General features: G+C 40.4%; 1 protein-coding gene across 1 annotated transcript in view; it reads right to left on the bottom strand.

Moving 5' to 3' along the window:
* The window catches only part of shtn1 (shootin 1), a 31,057-nt gene extending 13,946 nt beyond the window's left edge, over positions 1 to 17,111 (bottom strand). Inside the window, exons 1-7 of the mRNA XM_080449014.1 lie at positions 17,039 to 17,111; positions 15,221 to 15,273; positions 13,466 to 13,526; positions 9,930 to 10,024; positions 4,539 to 4,710; positions 1,008 to 1,105; positions 760 to 841 (exon numbers count right to left, since the gene is read on the bottom strand). Of these exons, the coding sequence (XP_080305140.1) occupies positions 760 to 841; positions 1,008 to 1,105; positions 4,539 to 4,710; positions 9,930 to 10,024; positions 13,466 to 13,526; positions 15,221 to 15,273; positions 17,039 to 17,093 (616 nt within the window). The 5' untranslated portion in view covers positions 17,094 to 17,111. The remainder of the gene's footprint in view (positions 1 to 759; positions 842 to 1,007; positions 1,106 to 4,538; positions 4,711 to 9,929; positions 10,025 to 13,465; positions 13,527 to 15,220; positions 15,274 to 17,038) is intronic.
* Between the last annotated feature and the right edge of the window lie 518 nt (positions 17,112 to 17,629).

Below are 17,629 nucleotides of genomic sequence, written 5' to 3'. Positions count from 1 at the left end.
CTCCCCAGCAGGGATAGAGAAAATTAAACCTTCATTTTAATCTTGAGCTCTATCGTTAATTTAAGCATAGGTTGAGATTGACTAGCTAAGAGCACCAAAACATTTAAATAAGACGAGAAAAGAAACACAACTAATGTACTAACAACTAATATTAAAACATATTTTGCTGAAAAACAGCCGATCACATTACTTACTAGCCGATACTACTTACTGCTTAATGCTTAAACAAGCTGTTGAACTTCAATCACAAGAATGCAACAGAAGCAGTTTAAAAGCCCTGCTAACTGGCCCTAGAGGCCATGCTGCTCCTTACACCCAACGTGACCAAAATGGTTTGAACAGGCAAACATTACCTGCGCTCTCACTACTACGGCTGCAATTTGTCTATTAGATTATAAGATTATCTTAAGTGAAAAGTTTATATTTTTGGCCAATGTGTGGTGCAACAGGAAAGGTCATGGGGTCACTCAAATGGTTAGCGTTCATCATCTGGGGAGCATAAATATACTCAAGTTTCACGGTAATCCACCTATTATATTTAGAGATCTGCGTTCAATTGGAAATCCAGCTAGTAGGTTTCGCGATATCATGTTTGGGACCAAAGTGTTGGACCGACTGGCCGTCCCGTCCAATCGCCTGACCAAAGGACAGGCGATTGCCATCCTTAGAGTCCCTCTGCATAACTGATCATATCTGTTACTTTAGGATGAGCCAACACTCAGACCTAGAAGTAGACGTAGAAGAAGGACTGACACTGACCTCTGTTGTATTTTCCCAGGAGTTTCTTTTGTTGCACCGTCTCAGCAATGAGAACAGTATGATCATGTTTCTCTTTCAGCAGCTGCAGACATGGGAAGGGGAAAAGTGGAAACTTAAACTAGCACTAACTAACACCGTCTTACAAAATGGAGGCAATAAATGTGAAAACTACACTGTGTAAAAGCCCCATTACACATTGGGGAGCATCTGATCAAAATGACAGATTCCAAAAGTCTGTTTATACTCACATTTTCTCTGGTGTCCTTCAGCTGGTCTCTTATTGCCACAAGATCAATGACTGCTTGTTTTTTCTCTTCCAGTGTCAACTCCAATTTATTACGCAACTCTGAGGCAAAAACATTTACCAGCTGTTAAGTATCCTACTGTCTTTTATAATAACCTGTTCATCTATAATATTGGCTCCACGGGCTGATTGTCAACATCTTGAAACTTAATAATTAAATAATAAGTAAATAATATCAAGGAAATTGATAACCTAGTACTGTATTTACCAGACATGTAAGAACAGTGCTGATCTAGTATGCGTTTTGTCATTATTAGATGATGATTAAAAGGTTATGATGATTCACATGTACAAGACTGGATGGTGATCCTAGAACAGCACTGTTTGACCTGATGAAAAAGCACCCAGAACTCTATATTAGCTTAACTTAAAGACATGGCATCAACATGTTCCTCATTGATCTGAATGTGAAATTAATTGCGACGATGACAGATTCTAAAACAGAACATGTATTTTCAAGTTGTACGTATCGTAATGCAAATACATTTGTGGTTGTTAATATGATCTATTATCCTGAGTGCTAGTTTAATATTTGTGGTTGGAGGATGCAGTACCTTTTTATGGCATGGCACCAAAGGGGTGATATGATGACGTCCTCCATCCTATCCTATCCTATATTAATGGGGGGGCGGTTGGCTGGCCGGCGGACCACGTCATCACGCTCATGTCACTATGACTCAGCCATAAGTTCCCAATGCAGCTACGCCCAAATATGGAGTGTGTTGTCTAAACGTAATGTGTCGTCAAGACATCAGGCGCAAAAAAAAATCAGTCAGCTCCATTTATGGGCACAAAAGGTGGCATGCCCATGTATGGGCATATACTGACATCAAGGATCTCTTTATATATGGGCATAAAAGGGACAAGGACTGACAGATACACAGATCTCCATATATGGGCATATCAGTCGGATCGGTGGTGCGACGGACGTAGGTGTGAGGGCCCCATATAGTAGGGGGTACTAAGCACAAAAAATGGCCAAATCGTTACGCGGCGGATAAAAGCACCAAATTTGGTACACGCACTCTTTAGGATGTATCTCATCATCTCAGAAGGGGTGCCCAAAAATTTGGACCCATTAAAGGTTTTTTTAAAGGAAAAATCAAAAATGGCCGCCAGAAATGACCCATGATTCCTAAAAGTTGATATAATTCTGACATTTTGGCTGATTGTGCTAAATATAACTTTTACATTTATAGTAAATAGACTGATATTAAAGGATTTGGCAAAAATAACCCATGAAAAATGTCTTAAATATTTTTTAAACAACCCTAAATGCCCAAAATTTTCTTAAAAACCACTCTGAATAAGATGACCTTCTATACTTAATTGTTTTCTAAAACTTTTAAAAGACCCTATGAATGATTACCAATACATAATATATTGTACAAATCTTCATATGACCAGAGATCAAGCCCTCTTGATATAAAAAGAGGGGCGGCCATAGCTGAGTGGTTAGTGAGCCCGCCTAGGGGACCAGCTGGCCCTGGTTGCCCCAGGTTCGATTCCAGGCTATCCCAGCATATGTGCCGATGATATGAAATTTGTCCCTGAGCAAGACTCTTAACCCCATTTGCTCACAGGTTCTCATTGGAAACAAGACCGCAAGGACTTTCATGAACGACCTGTTAAAAGGAATTATCCTCTATTGGGGCACAACTCCATAGCGTTTTAATGCCCCAAAAATGTAGGAGAGTGTGGGAGCAGACAGGTTCTCGTGCTTGGAGTGTGGGAGCAGACAGGTTCTCGTGCTTGAAATTAAACAAAGTTGCAACCTTGTGCGGGAAAGCAGAAGATCAAAGACACACACACCAGCACCCCCCCCCCCCCATTAAAAACGGTCTGGGGGGCTCACAAAAGCCTGAGTAGACGATAAAATGACCCAAAGTTTTTTTGAAAGTGAAATATCCCTTTAACATGTTGTCCCTGCTACCTGCATGTCACACAGTTAACATGTTGTCCCTGTTACCTGCATGTCACACAACAGTTAAGATGTTGTCCCTGCTACCTGCATGTCACACAGCAGTTAAGATGTTGTCCCTGTTACCTGCATGTCACACAACAGTTAACATGTTGTCCCTGCTACCTGCATGTCACACAACAGTTAAGATGTTGTCCCTGTTACCTGTATGTCACACAACAGTTAACATGTTGTCCCTGCTACCTGTATGTCACACAACAGTTAAGATGTTGTCCCTGCTACCTGCATGTCACACAACAGTTAAGATGTTGTCCCTGCTACCTGTATGTCACACAACAGTTAAGATGTTGTCCCTGCTACCTGTATGTCACACAACAGTTAAGATGTTGTCCCTGCTACCTGCATGTCACACAACAGTTAAGATGTTGTCCCCGTTACCTGTATGTCACACAACAGTTAAGATGTTGTCCCTGCTACCTGTATGTCACACAACAGTTAAGATGTTGTCCCTGCTACCTGCATGTCACACAACAGTTAACATGTTGTCCCTGCTACCTGTATGTCACACAACAGTTAAGATGTTGTCCCTGCTACCTGTATGTCACACAACAGTTAAGATGTTGTCCCTGCTACCTGTATGTCACACAACAGTTAAGATGTTGTCCCTGCTACCTGCATGTCACACAACAGTTAAGATGTTGTCCCTGTTACCTGTATGTCACACAACAGTTAACATGTTGTCCCTGCTACCTGCATGTCACACAACAGTTAAGATGTTGTCCCTGCTACCTGCATGTCACACAACAGTTAAGATGTTGTCCCTGCTACCTGTATGTCACACAACAGTTAAGATGTTGTCCCTGCTACCTGCATGTCACACAACAGTTAACATGTTGTCCCTGCTACCTGTATGTCACACAACAGTTAAGATGTTGTCCCTGCTACCACTAAGTGACTGTCACTTCCTGTTTAAGATTTTTTTGGGCACCCCTTCTAGGATGTTTTAGGATGTGACACATTTTATACTTTTTGGAGATTCTTTAGTTGTCTTTTGAGTCAATCGACAACACTAGGCGGCCTTTTTCAATTTGGTCAATAACTCACTTCCTGTTTCAGATTTTTTTGGGCTCCCCTTCTAGGATGTCTTAGGATGACCCAAAGGACATGTGTGCCACATTTTATGCTTTTTGGAGATTATTTTGGTGTCTTTTGAGTCAACGGTCAACAGTTTAGGTGGCCATTTTGGATTTTGTCCATAACTCACTTCCTGTTAAGGGACATCTGTATCAAATTTCATGCTTTTATCCGCCGCGTAACGATTTTTCACTTAGTACCCCCTACTAATAGCGGCCCGAACCTCTAGTACTATAAAATCTCTGATGTCAGATTTACGACCTCAGAGATTCTCTAGTATATAGAGTACAGATACCTAATAACTTGCTCTCGTAGCAACAGATTGCACAGGGAAGCCATGTCGTTATTTGACCCCGTCTTGTTGCCATAGGAAAACAGAAGGTAAAGTATTGATGTACCTGAGACCACCTTGTACAGTACCTGAGATGGTGGCTTGGCACTGGGTTGAGATGCAGACCTTGCTTGCTTCCTGTACATCTAAACCCCCTTCATCCTCCTCCTCATCCAGGCTGATCTCAGCAATGGTTTCTGGGCCCAGGTGGGAGAGCATCAACATACTCTTCCTCTTTAGAGAGCGATTCTGGCGGTTCAACTGGATAGGGGAAGAAGACGTTATGGCAATATGAGGGGCAATGGTTTTAGGGCGGTCATAGCTGAATGGTTAGATTCAGGTTCGATTCCAGACCTCAGCAATGTGTCGAAGTGGCCCTAAGCAAGACACTTAACGCCTAACTGCTTCCCCCCATGCTCCTCTGTGGGTAGCACTCAGCTGGGTATCCAAAAGATAAAAACCCAGTCTAAACCCATCTATATCACCTGTCATACAGTATAAACTGACATTAACCACTATTAACTGGTTAAAGGCAGAAATGTGTGTACTGTTTAGTGGCAAAAATGTTGATCTGGACCTCATGTCCCTATCTTTTCCAGACATAGTGTTGTCTCTTATCAAACTGTAATCAAATGTTTCTGTGAAGTACAGAGTGCTGACAATCTTGTACTCTATATGCAAAACAAGGATGTGAGGTCTACCATTGAATCAGAATCAGAGTCATTGCATTGGCAAAGTAGCTGTAAGCTTGTACCAAAACCAACTTGAAATGTTTTAATTACAAAAATGTAGAGATGCAGAACAAGCAAGCCAGACTTAAACAAAATAATATGTTTTGGGTGATTTTGTGTTTGAAAATGAAAACAGTCCAACAGCCACTTGCAATGTCTGCAATGTGATTGTTTTGACAGGCGCCAAATAGGAGACAAACGGGAGACATGTGTGTTTACATCATAAACAATGATGTACACAATGTTTAAAATATAAACACAAAATATACGGTAAATAGTACCATGAACCTCACTCACAAGTATGAAATATTATGGATTGATAGAATCTGTACCTGAGTTACACAAATTCAATAAAAAAATGGATGCGAAATAACTGTGTTATTTGAGATAAATCTTTAAAATCCAGGGCATGGGCCTTTTACAAGTATTAAGGCAAAACAGCTAAAATAACACCATGCAGTACATGTAGCATAAAGGCAGCTATTATTAATAGCACAGCAGCACAACTCTAACAATAACACTGAATTCTGCACAGCTTTAACTCAAGAGGATAGCTACACTTACCATACTTTTATTCTAGATTAAATAGTGCTGTCACAGAAATGGCATCAGAATGTGCATCTGTATAGCCTCACAAGGCCATTCACTATTAAGCCAGATGAAAGGAAAATAAGATAGCGGAGCGACAGACAGACCAGATGAGATGCAGCTCTGATCTGCTCGTTCCTTCGTGCCTTCAATCAGCCGTAGTGGCAGGAAGCATCCAAGAGCAATAATAAGGTGTGAAATAACAGACATCTTAATACATCAGCATGAGGACGGGAAGAAAAGGGCACAATATCTCTCCTTTTAGATGTAATCACAGTTTTTTGATGGGATGCGTATATTTGCATGTGGCATTTTGGTGCAGCACTTTTCTCTCTGGTATTTGTACGTGGCATTTTCCTTTAAACTTCAATGCAATTTGATCAGTTTTATACGTATATCAAGCATCCATAAAAGTTCTGCCATCAAGGTGGCCGTATGTGTCAATTAGGAATACCATCACTAAGTAAAATACTAATGAAGCATATGGGATGGAGATGGATGCCAATTACGCGTATTTCTTGTCATCTGAAGGAGGGAGAGTGCCAGGAGAAGGATAAAAAATGAAGGCGGCCTGATAAAAAAAGCATTTATTAATGGCATCCCGGTGGGAGCAGATTGCAGCAATTCCATCTTTTGACGACGCCCTTCAGAGTGCATCTTTTTCTGAAATGCAATCAACAACACATAACATGGGAATCACACTCTTTTGATAATAAGCTACAACTGATGAGAGACGTACGTATAAAATTACATGCTCATAATCAAGGCTGGCGTATAGCATCAGGCTAGCACTCTCCGGAGGTCACTATTACAAAGTCACGGCCTCTCGTCTCCCCTTTGATCAGACATCAACACAAAAATGTCAAGCATCAGCGCTGCTTTCTGATTTGACTGGTTCCAAATTGGTGGCTCACTCTATCATTACTTTTTAATTCAAAATGTGGAGGGTTAAGGAATCACATTGAACTTTCTCTATCTTATGCTTTGAGAACAGTTGGCAGACAAAATTACAGTACATGCACACAAGGAAATTAATACAAAGTCAATTTTGCCTGTCTTCCTCTTGCAAAAAACTCCCTATATTTTTTGGGGGAGCTGATTTAAATGTAAATGAATCATAAATCAAAGCTGAAACTTTCAGCCTAAGCATATTGAATACATGAAATGCAACTGCCAAGAAATTATGCCTAAATCAAGTTCCCACCCTGCCCTTAACGATGGACGTCCATATATGGGCATATCAGTCGGATCGGTGGTCAACCGGTATATGGACGGATTACTGGTCAACTATTTAAAATTTTAGCACGTAATACTGGCTACCTGCAAAGTACATGTTAACAATACAGTCAACAGCATCCATACCTGCAAGGTTAGGTTAGGTTAGATTATTTTGGTCCTTTTTAAACAAACAAGTATAGTACAGTACATATCAGTAAAGCACCCTAAAATGGTCCGAAAAGGTGTAGGCTGAAGCTAAAGCATTCTGCCAAATCAAAACAGGATCTGCTGCAATTCTGCCGCAAAGTGACAAAATACCATTTGTGCTACAGCAGCTGGACAGGTGGTGGTTATAGACAGTTAAAGTGAACAGTTATAGACACAGACACAGTTTCTCATAAACAATAGTTTATCAATGATGAACAGAGGAAGAAAACGGCCTGCTGGGCAGACACAAACTAAAAGCTGATCACAGTCACTTAACCACTTTCCCCCTGGCCTAAATTGGACATGTCATTTGTAGGCGAAAAACATTTCAGAAATACCTGATCTACAAGCTCACAAGCTCACATTTGTTGTGAGCTTGAAGAATGGCCATTTTCACTCCACGACACCATTGTATGATGAAGCACAAAACAGGGCTTAAGTGGTTAAACGGCAGTGCAGCAAGCTTTTAGATGGCAAAAAAAGGACAAAAGAAAAAAAAAGATTCAATACTTTACTGTCAGTGCTGCAATGGAGTGTAAAGCATTGTAGCCGTGCCTCTTTGCGGTTGCTTTTCATTAGACATACACAGTCAAATCCAGAGTGTGAAGGGTCGAATTGTACACTCTCAGAGTTAAATGAACACTGTGGGTTTTACTGCGTAGTCCACTATTACTTTTATCCTCAACAAAGCCATAGGAAATTCGAAAACTTTGACCACAAACAATTCTTGCCAATGTTCACATCAACGCTTTTCAAAATGGCATCATTTACCATTATGAATTCACTCTTCACAAGCACTTCGGTTTATTTCCAAACCTATACCTCTGGGTCTTTTGTGTATCATGGCAAAGAATAGTAAATATCACAACAAAATTCCATTTGACGGCAATTTTAACAATTAATTGTATTACTGGAAAGAGTTTTACTTTTGTTCTGCTGATGTTAGTCCAGTTTTGTTTAGAAGCTATCCATAAAATGATGTCTATACAGTGGAGCAATTTTCATTATTTATCCAGTTTTGTCATGAATCCATATTTTAAAAACTTCCGCTTGTATTTGCGGCTCTTTATAAATGCCTGTGGCCTGTATTAACCTCTTTGTGTTTCTTATTTTACTTTCAGGTGTGGTACTTTAGATGTTTCCAATTTTTTACTTTCCATGTTTTAGCGACAAAAGCGAGTAAAGGAAGTGCTCCTCGGAGCACAGGTCTCCGCCAGGTCAGGTAGGTTATTGTGGGCCAGAAATATTCGGAATTCAGTCATTATAGAGATCTGTAGAAGTTGAGGGATTTATGTTGATGAAGTTATTTCACAGACAAAATACGTTGATTTGTGGGAGTGTAGAATATAGTTTTGTGTTTGAGTTAATTGTATTATTATTAATGTGAAGTGGCTTGTTATTGGCCTCCTGTTGGCACTATAAAAGGCCAATGTGAAAAGGGTGGCATTTCTTCCTCTGCCTTTCACGCAATCGGATGCTGCACTCATGATTTGAGGATTTTTTTTCAAAACGAGCCACTCCTGCAAACTTTAGATGCCAATCTTAGTTAATCAGGGATTATGGAATAAAAAACATTGGACAGATCCGTCTTGATCACATGACTATAGAGATAATATGTACCGATCTGCGTGATGTTTGGACAAAATCTGTAGGAGTAATATCCAAAAATGTGTTTTGCAAAAATCGGCCTCCTGGTTGCGCGCTATAACAGCCCGATGTGAAAGATTTGGGGCATAGGTTCTGCTCTGGCATCCAGGGAGTGTGTGTGCACAGTTTCACGTCGATTGGGCCAACGGTGCCGGAGATTAGCTGTACACAGACAGACACACGCACGCACGCACGGACGCCCAGACGAATGGACAGACAGGGGCGAAAACATAGTGTAGGCCACGCCTTCGGCCTGGTGGAGACAATAACAATAATAAAAATACATCTTCCAATTTGGTAATCATGATCTATTGCTTTTTGACTTGGATCATTATTTATTCAACATTTTTGTCAAAATCTCTGAGATGGGATGATTAGTTTAAAGATTAGATTAGGATGAGATAATAGAGGATCCAGTAGAAAATGAGGGGAACTGGAAGAAAGAAGCGGGCCTAGTGCAGCAAATAATACGAAGTAGTACAAGAACAAAATACGGAGGAAAACAAAAGTACCAAACAGGAAGTAGAAGGGGGAGTAATAAGGCGGCGGACTCAAAGGACAGCTAGAAAGACAGCAGCCTGCCCCCTCCCCATACCCCCCCCCCCTCCCTCCGAGCCTCCTGTCCCCCAGACGGTGGTGCTGCCAGGTGGACTCACAGGGCTTTTGTCCAAAAATTGAATGAGAAATGATTACAGTGATGAGTCCAGCACCAGTGGGCCGCAAAATCACTATGTGCCAGGCTCCCTCGCTCTCAATCAAACTCACATTTTAGTAAGGACTCTAAAAACCATGTTCTGGATCAAAAGAATCAAAAGCAATTTTAGACAGAGAAACACACACACAAAGAAAAAAAAGAAAAAAGAATAAAAATGGGAAAAGTAGCAGAATTGAGGGCGACTTACAAAAACTGTTTGTGTTGACATGACAATCATGTGCACAAAGTGGCCCAGGGCGCCATCAATTTGAGACTCATACGAAAAAACATGTTGATTTATTCAATGTGCACATTTTTCTAAATGCGAGTGCTAAGTACCCAGTGGGTTAGATGAAATCCTAAACACACATTGTATTGCAAGATGGGAACCTCACCTTGGAGGCCAGGGCTTCGACGCTTTGTCTGCATGTTCTCTCAATCTCCAGGTTCTCTTGAATGGTGTTGACCTCTTCAATGACCATGCGAGAAACTAGGAAGGGGGGAGAGAAAGAGAGATCTAAAGTCCATTTTATTTATATTTATATAGAGAATTTGTGTAATGGAAAATACGTTATTTCTACCGAGCGACGTGTTGCATGACACTTTTTGGCTGAAGCATAAATTAGGTTTTAACCTTACCATTAATGTGCACAAAATTAACTTAATAAGTTGATAAAAAATGTTGAAGCAGAGCATGAGTTGCTGAATAGCTGTTATTCATTAGCTTTGGCTGTGTCATCTTTACATTGAAGTTAGTATGGGACAAAACCGTCCACAATACCTGGTGTTTGTACTTATGGAACATCATAGAAGCCACTACATCTGACAGTAAGCCTACAGCGTGTACTTTTTGGGGAACAAACACAATTATTGCCAGTCTCTGTTGACACGGCCCTGTACGGGAAATATAAAAAAGCGGGTCATGTCAACACAAGGTTATTCTCAAAACTGCCATTCAAACTGATCAAGAAATCCAAGAAATCCAATTAGGACTTCCAAGTGAGGGGCGCATAACTTTGATGTTTCATTTCACCAAGCGGTTAATTGCCACAACACTTGACATTGAAACATGTTTCTTCTGGATATGGTATTCACCATTTGAGTAGCCTTCACACAAATGTTGTTACCAATGTTGTTCAGGGATTTTATTAAGCACCCCGACCCCCACTCCCCCAGCCCCACCTCCACCTCCTCCAGCAGCATCAATCAGGGAAAATCTGTTCGGCATAAAGGCTGAATACATATTGGACAAAACTGTAAAGCATCAGGGCCATAAATAAGTGTTTTGGAGCATTCGAGACCTTTTGATCCTGTAAGAATGGAGCAATTGAGGTTACACTTGACCCAACGTGAAAGGCAGTAACTTCCCTCAAGAATGTATTGTTTGTTACACAAGCATTAATAAATATAGGGTTGTTGTGTCCACCACAGAGAAGCCTTCAGTGCCACAAAGCCATGAGAGTTGCAACAGCTGCAAAAATCACTTAAATCACTTTAGATCTTCCAAGGATATGGCTGAAAGTATGGCTGAGAGTACATCGTGCTCAGTATATTGTCGGTTTCACAGTCGATTAGCAGCAGCAGTCTGTCAAAGGCTCATTGCAGTCTGATCTACTGTGAATTTCTACTGCTGGAGTTGGTCATTTACAGTGCACTCACCTGGACCTAATTGTGAGCAATGATATTTTATTCTGCATACACAAAAGTGACAGAATTAGTTTGAATATATTTTCATGTTTTTGTTAGGATTAAAAATCTGAAAACTCAATGCTCTAACCGTCGATATTATATTAATCTGTAATAACACCTCAGCACAATGAGGATGCACTTCTTGCCACTTAACTAATAAATATTGTGGTCGAGCGGGGGAGAAATTAGGCATTAATGCTGTTACTTTGGGCAATTCCTTCCCCCCCAGTGACACCTAATTAAAACTTGATGAACGCCTGTGCAGGGCGATATCTGAATTCCTCTGGCACCCTTTCCACACGGCAGTCATTGAATAGCACTTAGCTGCCAGTTTCAACGCGACCTTGTCTATGTTCCTCCCTCTCACACACGCAATAACGCTGTGGCCACACTCAACAACCAGCAAAAGGATGCCTTGAACTAAATGACATGTTAATTGTAATTATTGGTAGCCATGGTAAATAAACAGTAGTGGATGTAGGAAAGTGTATGAACGTCAGATGACGGGGACTCTGACATGTCAAAATTGGCAGTCTTAATTGTGAGTTTTGGCCTCCCCATCATCACATCTTTTTTTACCCCCCCCCCACTTTTTGCGGGCCTCTTTTTTTCATCGTCCTCTCAAGAAAGACAGTGATTACCCCCCATGTTGACGCGCTACATAATGGTATCAGCGGCGCCAACTGTGTAGTGAATTAAATTGTATCTGCAGCCGCTTCGAAGCCTTGATGAGGGGGGCAGATGCCTTTGTGGTGTTATCATTATAACACAATGGTCATGTTGTCATCAACCTTGCCATCGCCAATTGAAAAGACATGATTGTGTGTTGGGCGGCTTTTTCTCCCTTCCTCCCACAAACCCCCCCCCTCCCGCCACACAGCCCCTCTGCCCGCTTCGTTGTGAATAGCAGCAATTTTCTAAGAGCTATGAAATCACGTAATAGGTCCTAATATGCAGCTGCTTGGCATAGTGAGGCTGCCTCTATTAACGTGGAAGTCAAACACAATATTTGTTTTGGCTGGAGAACTCGCTGAATATATAAGCACAGGCCAGATTTATTCATATGAAAATCTGCGCAACTGCCATGATTACAAAGACAAACTATTTGCTCCATCTTTTGACATGTGGAACCAACCCCCCCATCACCATTTACATTCACCCTGTGCTTAAGTGGTCATAGCAATGCATTCAACCTTTAAGAAAAATCATTTTGCAAAATGAAATAGGAGGCCAAAACGTTTGAGACATATTTGTAGTGTGGGTAAACACGATGATGATGAAAGTACAGTACCAGCAGTATCTCTGAATGCTATCCTTTGTGGCATAGACACAACTGATTGGGTTTGTACTGAAAGAGCCAATGAGTACACTCTTACATGGGATGTCAACACGTGCTGTAATTAAAAAATGCAGTTTGAAAAGTAGATTCAAACTTGTCACATGTTGTGTTGAAAATGACAAATTGATAATGATCAGAAATTGTCTTCTTATTGCTTGGAAAGGTCTGATTACTGGCCTAGTTTGATTATTCACACGGGCCAGCAAACGCAGCAATAGAATCCTAGTCATGATTCAAATAGCGAAATTAATTACTAAACTGACTTTCAATGAAAATGTAATGTTCTTGCTGTTTTCCTTAACAAGTAAACAGACTCTCAAGCATTACCACAGTTCACTTCATGCCACACCAGGATGTCACGGCAAGCACAGCTAAATAATGCACAATAAAATGAGCAGTCTGAGTCCTTGCTTTAAGGTTAATAAAGTTTAATATAAAGCGCAGCGCTACAGTAACCCACCAGGGCAAAGGTTAGCGCACAGGTTTGAACTGAGACATCCTTGTGCAGGGAGGAACAATAAAGTTCCTTACAAAACACTGTGGAAAAGGGGAAGCCAGCAATTACATGGCATTTATTGAGAAGGACGAGATAGCAATGGGCTCCTGTGACAATGTGCATGCCGCAGGGAGGTCGGACAGAGATGGCCGCGTGTACAAATGTCAGCTAACGAACATGATTGTCAGATTCTGCCTTAAACCTGGTGTCCCTATATTGGACATGTCATTACAGGCAAAACTTCTAAAAAATAGCCTAGGCCTATATGGTTAAACCATACATACATAAATAGCGCGATGCGACGAGTCGTGTGCTTGAAGATCGGCAATTTTCTTCGTACAACGGTGTCAGGCTTAAGTGCTTAAACCTGATCTAAGCGATGATGTTAAGCCGGCGGATGACCTCACCTCGCTGGAAGTCACTCAACTTCTTGATGGCTTGGTCTCGCTCCACCTGCATGCGTTCACACTGAAGGTGATGGTGGGAGACACAGAGGAAACAGTCTTTAAACAGTAAACACAGTCAAATACTGTAAATTTAACTCTTTACACACTGGGAGCATGACGAATAAATGATACAAAAATGTGTCTGCAAATATTTCACAAAAAACATTAATTCGTGATGCCTCTTTCATACAGGTTGACGATTTTATTCGCCGAAAAATTACTACTTTATCGTCTTGTTATATCCACGTTCTGTGTGAATGTACTCATGACACAACAGGCATGAGCAGTTTAAATTAATATTAATTAATCTCACTAAATAAATGTTAAAATTTAAACAACTGACCCAAATGGACCCATACACAGTCACACACAGTACAATCCTCAGTGTTAAAAGAGTAGTTCACCCAAATAAAATCTATCATTTGATGACCGGGTCATCGGTCAATAGGACTCTTTGAGTCTCCTACTCTCCGGTCATCAAATTATTGGCTTAGGAACACGACAAAAACAAAAAGAATCTCCATTCGTTTAAGGCTTCATGTGTAAGTGATAGAAAATTAGTATTTTTTGGGGTGAACTATTCCTTTAAGTCTGAGAGTATAAAAATGGACCCAAATGGACACCCTCAGAGTTCAATTAACACTGAAGATTTGATTGTGTACAGAATATCCACAGTACACTATAGATTAACTCACTAAGAATCTTTTTTAATTCACCCACTCGTTCATCTGTAAACTTGATCCGTCTCCCTAATCTTCCATTGGGAAATGTTGACCCATGGGTAGGACATTGACTGGTTGACAATGTCGATAAAGTTATTTGAAGGAGATGGCGCACCGGATTGGACACTAGATGTGCCACCATCTTTATTGTAGTTCGTTCAGACATCGTATTACATACAGTATCTCTGTTGTTGGGAGGGATAGACAAAATTTGGGGATTGTAGCTTTAACACTCATATATACTCATACATATATTCCATGATAGATAGAATCAATGTTTCACTAAGCAAGCTGGAAACACTGATTGTATTCAACTGTATGGAAACATGTGTGTGCAACCATCTCACTCAACTTTCTAATCTATAACGGTTCCTATTGTCTGCACTTCACACAGTCTTTTTGAGTGATTTTTTTTAACCAATAGCATCAACAGGACAATATATGAACATAGGCAGGGAAAGGTGGAAAGTAACTAAGTACATTTACTTAAGTACTGTACTTAAGTACAATTTTGAGGTATTTGTACTTTACTTGAGTATTTCCAATTTCCAATACTTTTACTTCTACTCCACTACATCTCAGAGGCAAATATTGTACTTCTACTCCACTACAATTATTTGAAAACTTTAGTTACTAGTTACTTTTCAGATATAATGAAACATACATTAACCACTTTAGCCCTATGTTATACCTAGGCTATTTGAAAATAGCCGATCTACAAGCTCACAACGCGTCGCATCGCGACGTGTTGTGAGCTTGTAGATCTGCTATTTTCAAATATTTTAGTACTTTTACTTTTTGTACTTTAAGTACATTTTAATGCCAATACTTTTGTACTTTTACTCAAGTACATTTTGAATTTGGGACTTTTACTTGTAATGGAGTACTTCTACTTTGCAGTATTGATACTTTTACTTAAGTAAAGAATTTTAGTACTTTTTCCACCACTGGGCAGGGTTAACAGAAGATGTTAATGTGCAGTTTTAACACTAACCTCCATCGTTGCTCTTTCATGTTCTCTCTGTAGGCCCTCGTACTCCTGAACAGCTGTGGAGAGCAAAGGATGCCATTCAGCCATCTTCAGTAGTAAATCATATGAGAGCCAAATACATTTGAACAACACACATCATCCACCTTAAGAGCAAGATCCAAAAAAAGGGAATTCCTCCAGCATGTGATTAATACTCATCCAGTGACTAACATGCCTCATCATGTATGACTAATATGTTGGAATGTAAAATAATAATACAAATAAAAATAATAACCACTAGTCATTATGTGGGTAAAACTACATTGACCAGGGGGAGTATTAGCAAATTGGCTACAGCACCCAAATTACTATTAAATGAAGATGGTAAACAAACAACAAAGAGACACCATGAGAACAAGGAAGATTTTTTTTCTCCTAACATTACAAAGAAAGGTTTATTAAGAATATGGCATTACCTTAAAGGGATAGTTCACCCCAAAATAATATGTTTTTCTATCGATTAGTAAACCCGTGGAGACTTGAATTCATGGATTTTGTTTTGTTTTTGCCTAGGCCAATAATTTGATGACCAGCGGTTCCGGTAGGAGACACAAAGGAGACTCTTTGTGTCTCCTACCGGAACCGCTGCCGGTCATCAAATTATTGGCTTAGGGCGACAATGCGACAAAAACAAAAAAAGTCTCCATGGGTGGGGTGACTAATCGATAGAAAAAAAGTCATTTTGGGGGTGAACTATCCCTTAGTTTGATAACACATTAATAATTGCACTTGTAAGAAATGATATTAACAGGGGGTGCTTCATATCAGAAGAGTGTCTGCACTGAGAATCTAACAAAACAGGATTTCTACAATTCCAGTTGCATTACATTTAGTCAGTAATGCCCTATTGCAGTGGTTCTCAACCAGTGGTCCGGGGACCACCAGTGGTCCTGGGGGGGTCATACCTATGTTCCCCGGACCTATGTTCCCCCACTAAGGTTATGGTTAGGGTTAGGTTTAGGTTAAGTCCTATATTCCCCGCTCTCCTAGGAAAGCGGGGAACATAGAACCTGGGGAACATAGGTACGGTCCCGTCCTGGGGGGGGGTACACCCCCAAAATTGATATACCCCCCGCCCCTAAATTGATATACATTTGGCCACGGACCCCCACCTGAAAATGTTTTGTGCCAGGTACCCCCAGAAGCAAAGATTTGAGTTAAAAACGTTCGCCGATATGCACATTTTCAAGATTTTTCAAAACAGTAGATCTACAAGCTCATTGCACGGTGCCGCGCTATGAGCTTGTATATCTGCTATTTTTGAATAGCCAAAGCTAAGTGGTTAAAATGATTTTTTTACACTATGTTAACTAATTTCGCTGGGGACCCCCTGGTACCCCCCAAAAGGACCACTGGTGGTCCCCGGACCACTGGTTGAGAACCACTGCTGTGTCGTATAGAATTCCGACGGACCACATGGGCCTATAGGTCGACATTCTTTGGCTTTTATGAAAGTCGCAGCCTTTGTGAGTGAAGAATGAAGGTTTGCCTGGCATGTCCACTCTCAGGTGGACTTTGCCCTTGAACACAAAGCCTTTCCGAACTGGACAATTTCACGAACAAAAGCACAGTTTGTTGACGTCACCGTTCAGGTTTCCAAGAAGTTCCGTAGATGACACAATAATAAATTGCGAGTCGACTGATTAAATTCATAACGATTCTTCTGAACAGCACTTACAAAAAAAGGTGAGGTATAAACTGTGTGGAGGTGAGGCGACACCGCTGTAAAGCTTTTAAAATATCACTTTTTTTTGGGTCAATAATTTATTGTCCCACTCTTACCTTGGTTCGAGAGGCCTGCAATTAGATGGATTTTCTGCAACTCTTCTGCCGCCATTACGATCACATCTGCAACTCTTACCACTCTGATCATAAACAGCTGGCCGTGCAACAGGAAGCATTGGTTACACCTGCGCATTCATAGCAGGTAGCCTAGAGCAGTGGTGTAAAGTAACTGAGTACATTTACTCAAGTACTGTACTTGAGTACAATCGAGGTATTTTTTTTATTTACTTGGCATTTCCAATTTTCAGTGCTTTTGCTTCAACTCCACTACATCTTAAAAGTAAATATTGTACTTTCACTCCACTATAATTATTTGAAAACTTTAGTTACTTTAAGATTAGACTATCATTACAAAACATACATTAACCACTTTAGCCCTATATACATTTCAGCCATTTGAAAATAGCCGATCTACAAGCTCACAAACGCATTGTGAGCTTGTAGATCAGCTATTTTCAAAAGATTTGTATACATTTTAAACTTTTGAAATGAGGCATTCTGGATAATGAGTACTTTCTACTTATGTACTTGTATAAGTATATTTTGATACAGACACTTTGTACTTTTACTCGAATACATTTTGAATTC

Source organism: Gymnoscopelus braueri (genome assembly GCF_963280865.1).
Source record: "Gymnoscopelus braueri genome assembly, chromosome: 14".
Classification (NCBI taxonomy): Eukaryota; Metazoa; Chordata; class Actinopteri; order Myctophiformes; family Myctophidae; genus Gymnoscopelus; species Gymnoscopelus braueri.
This window is presented reverse-complemented; position numbering and strand designations above follow the sequence as displayed.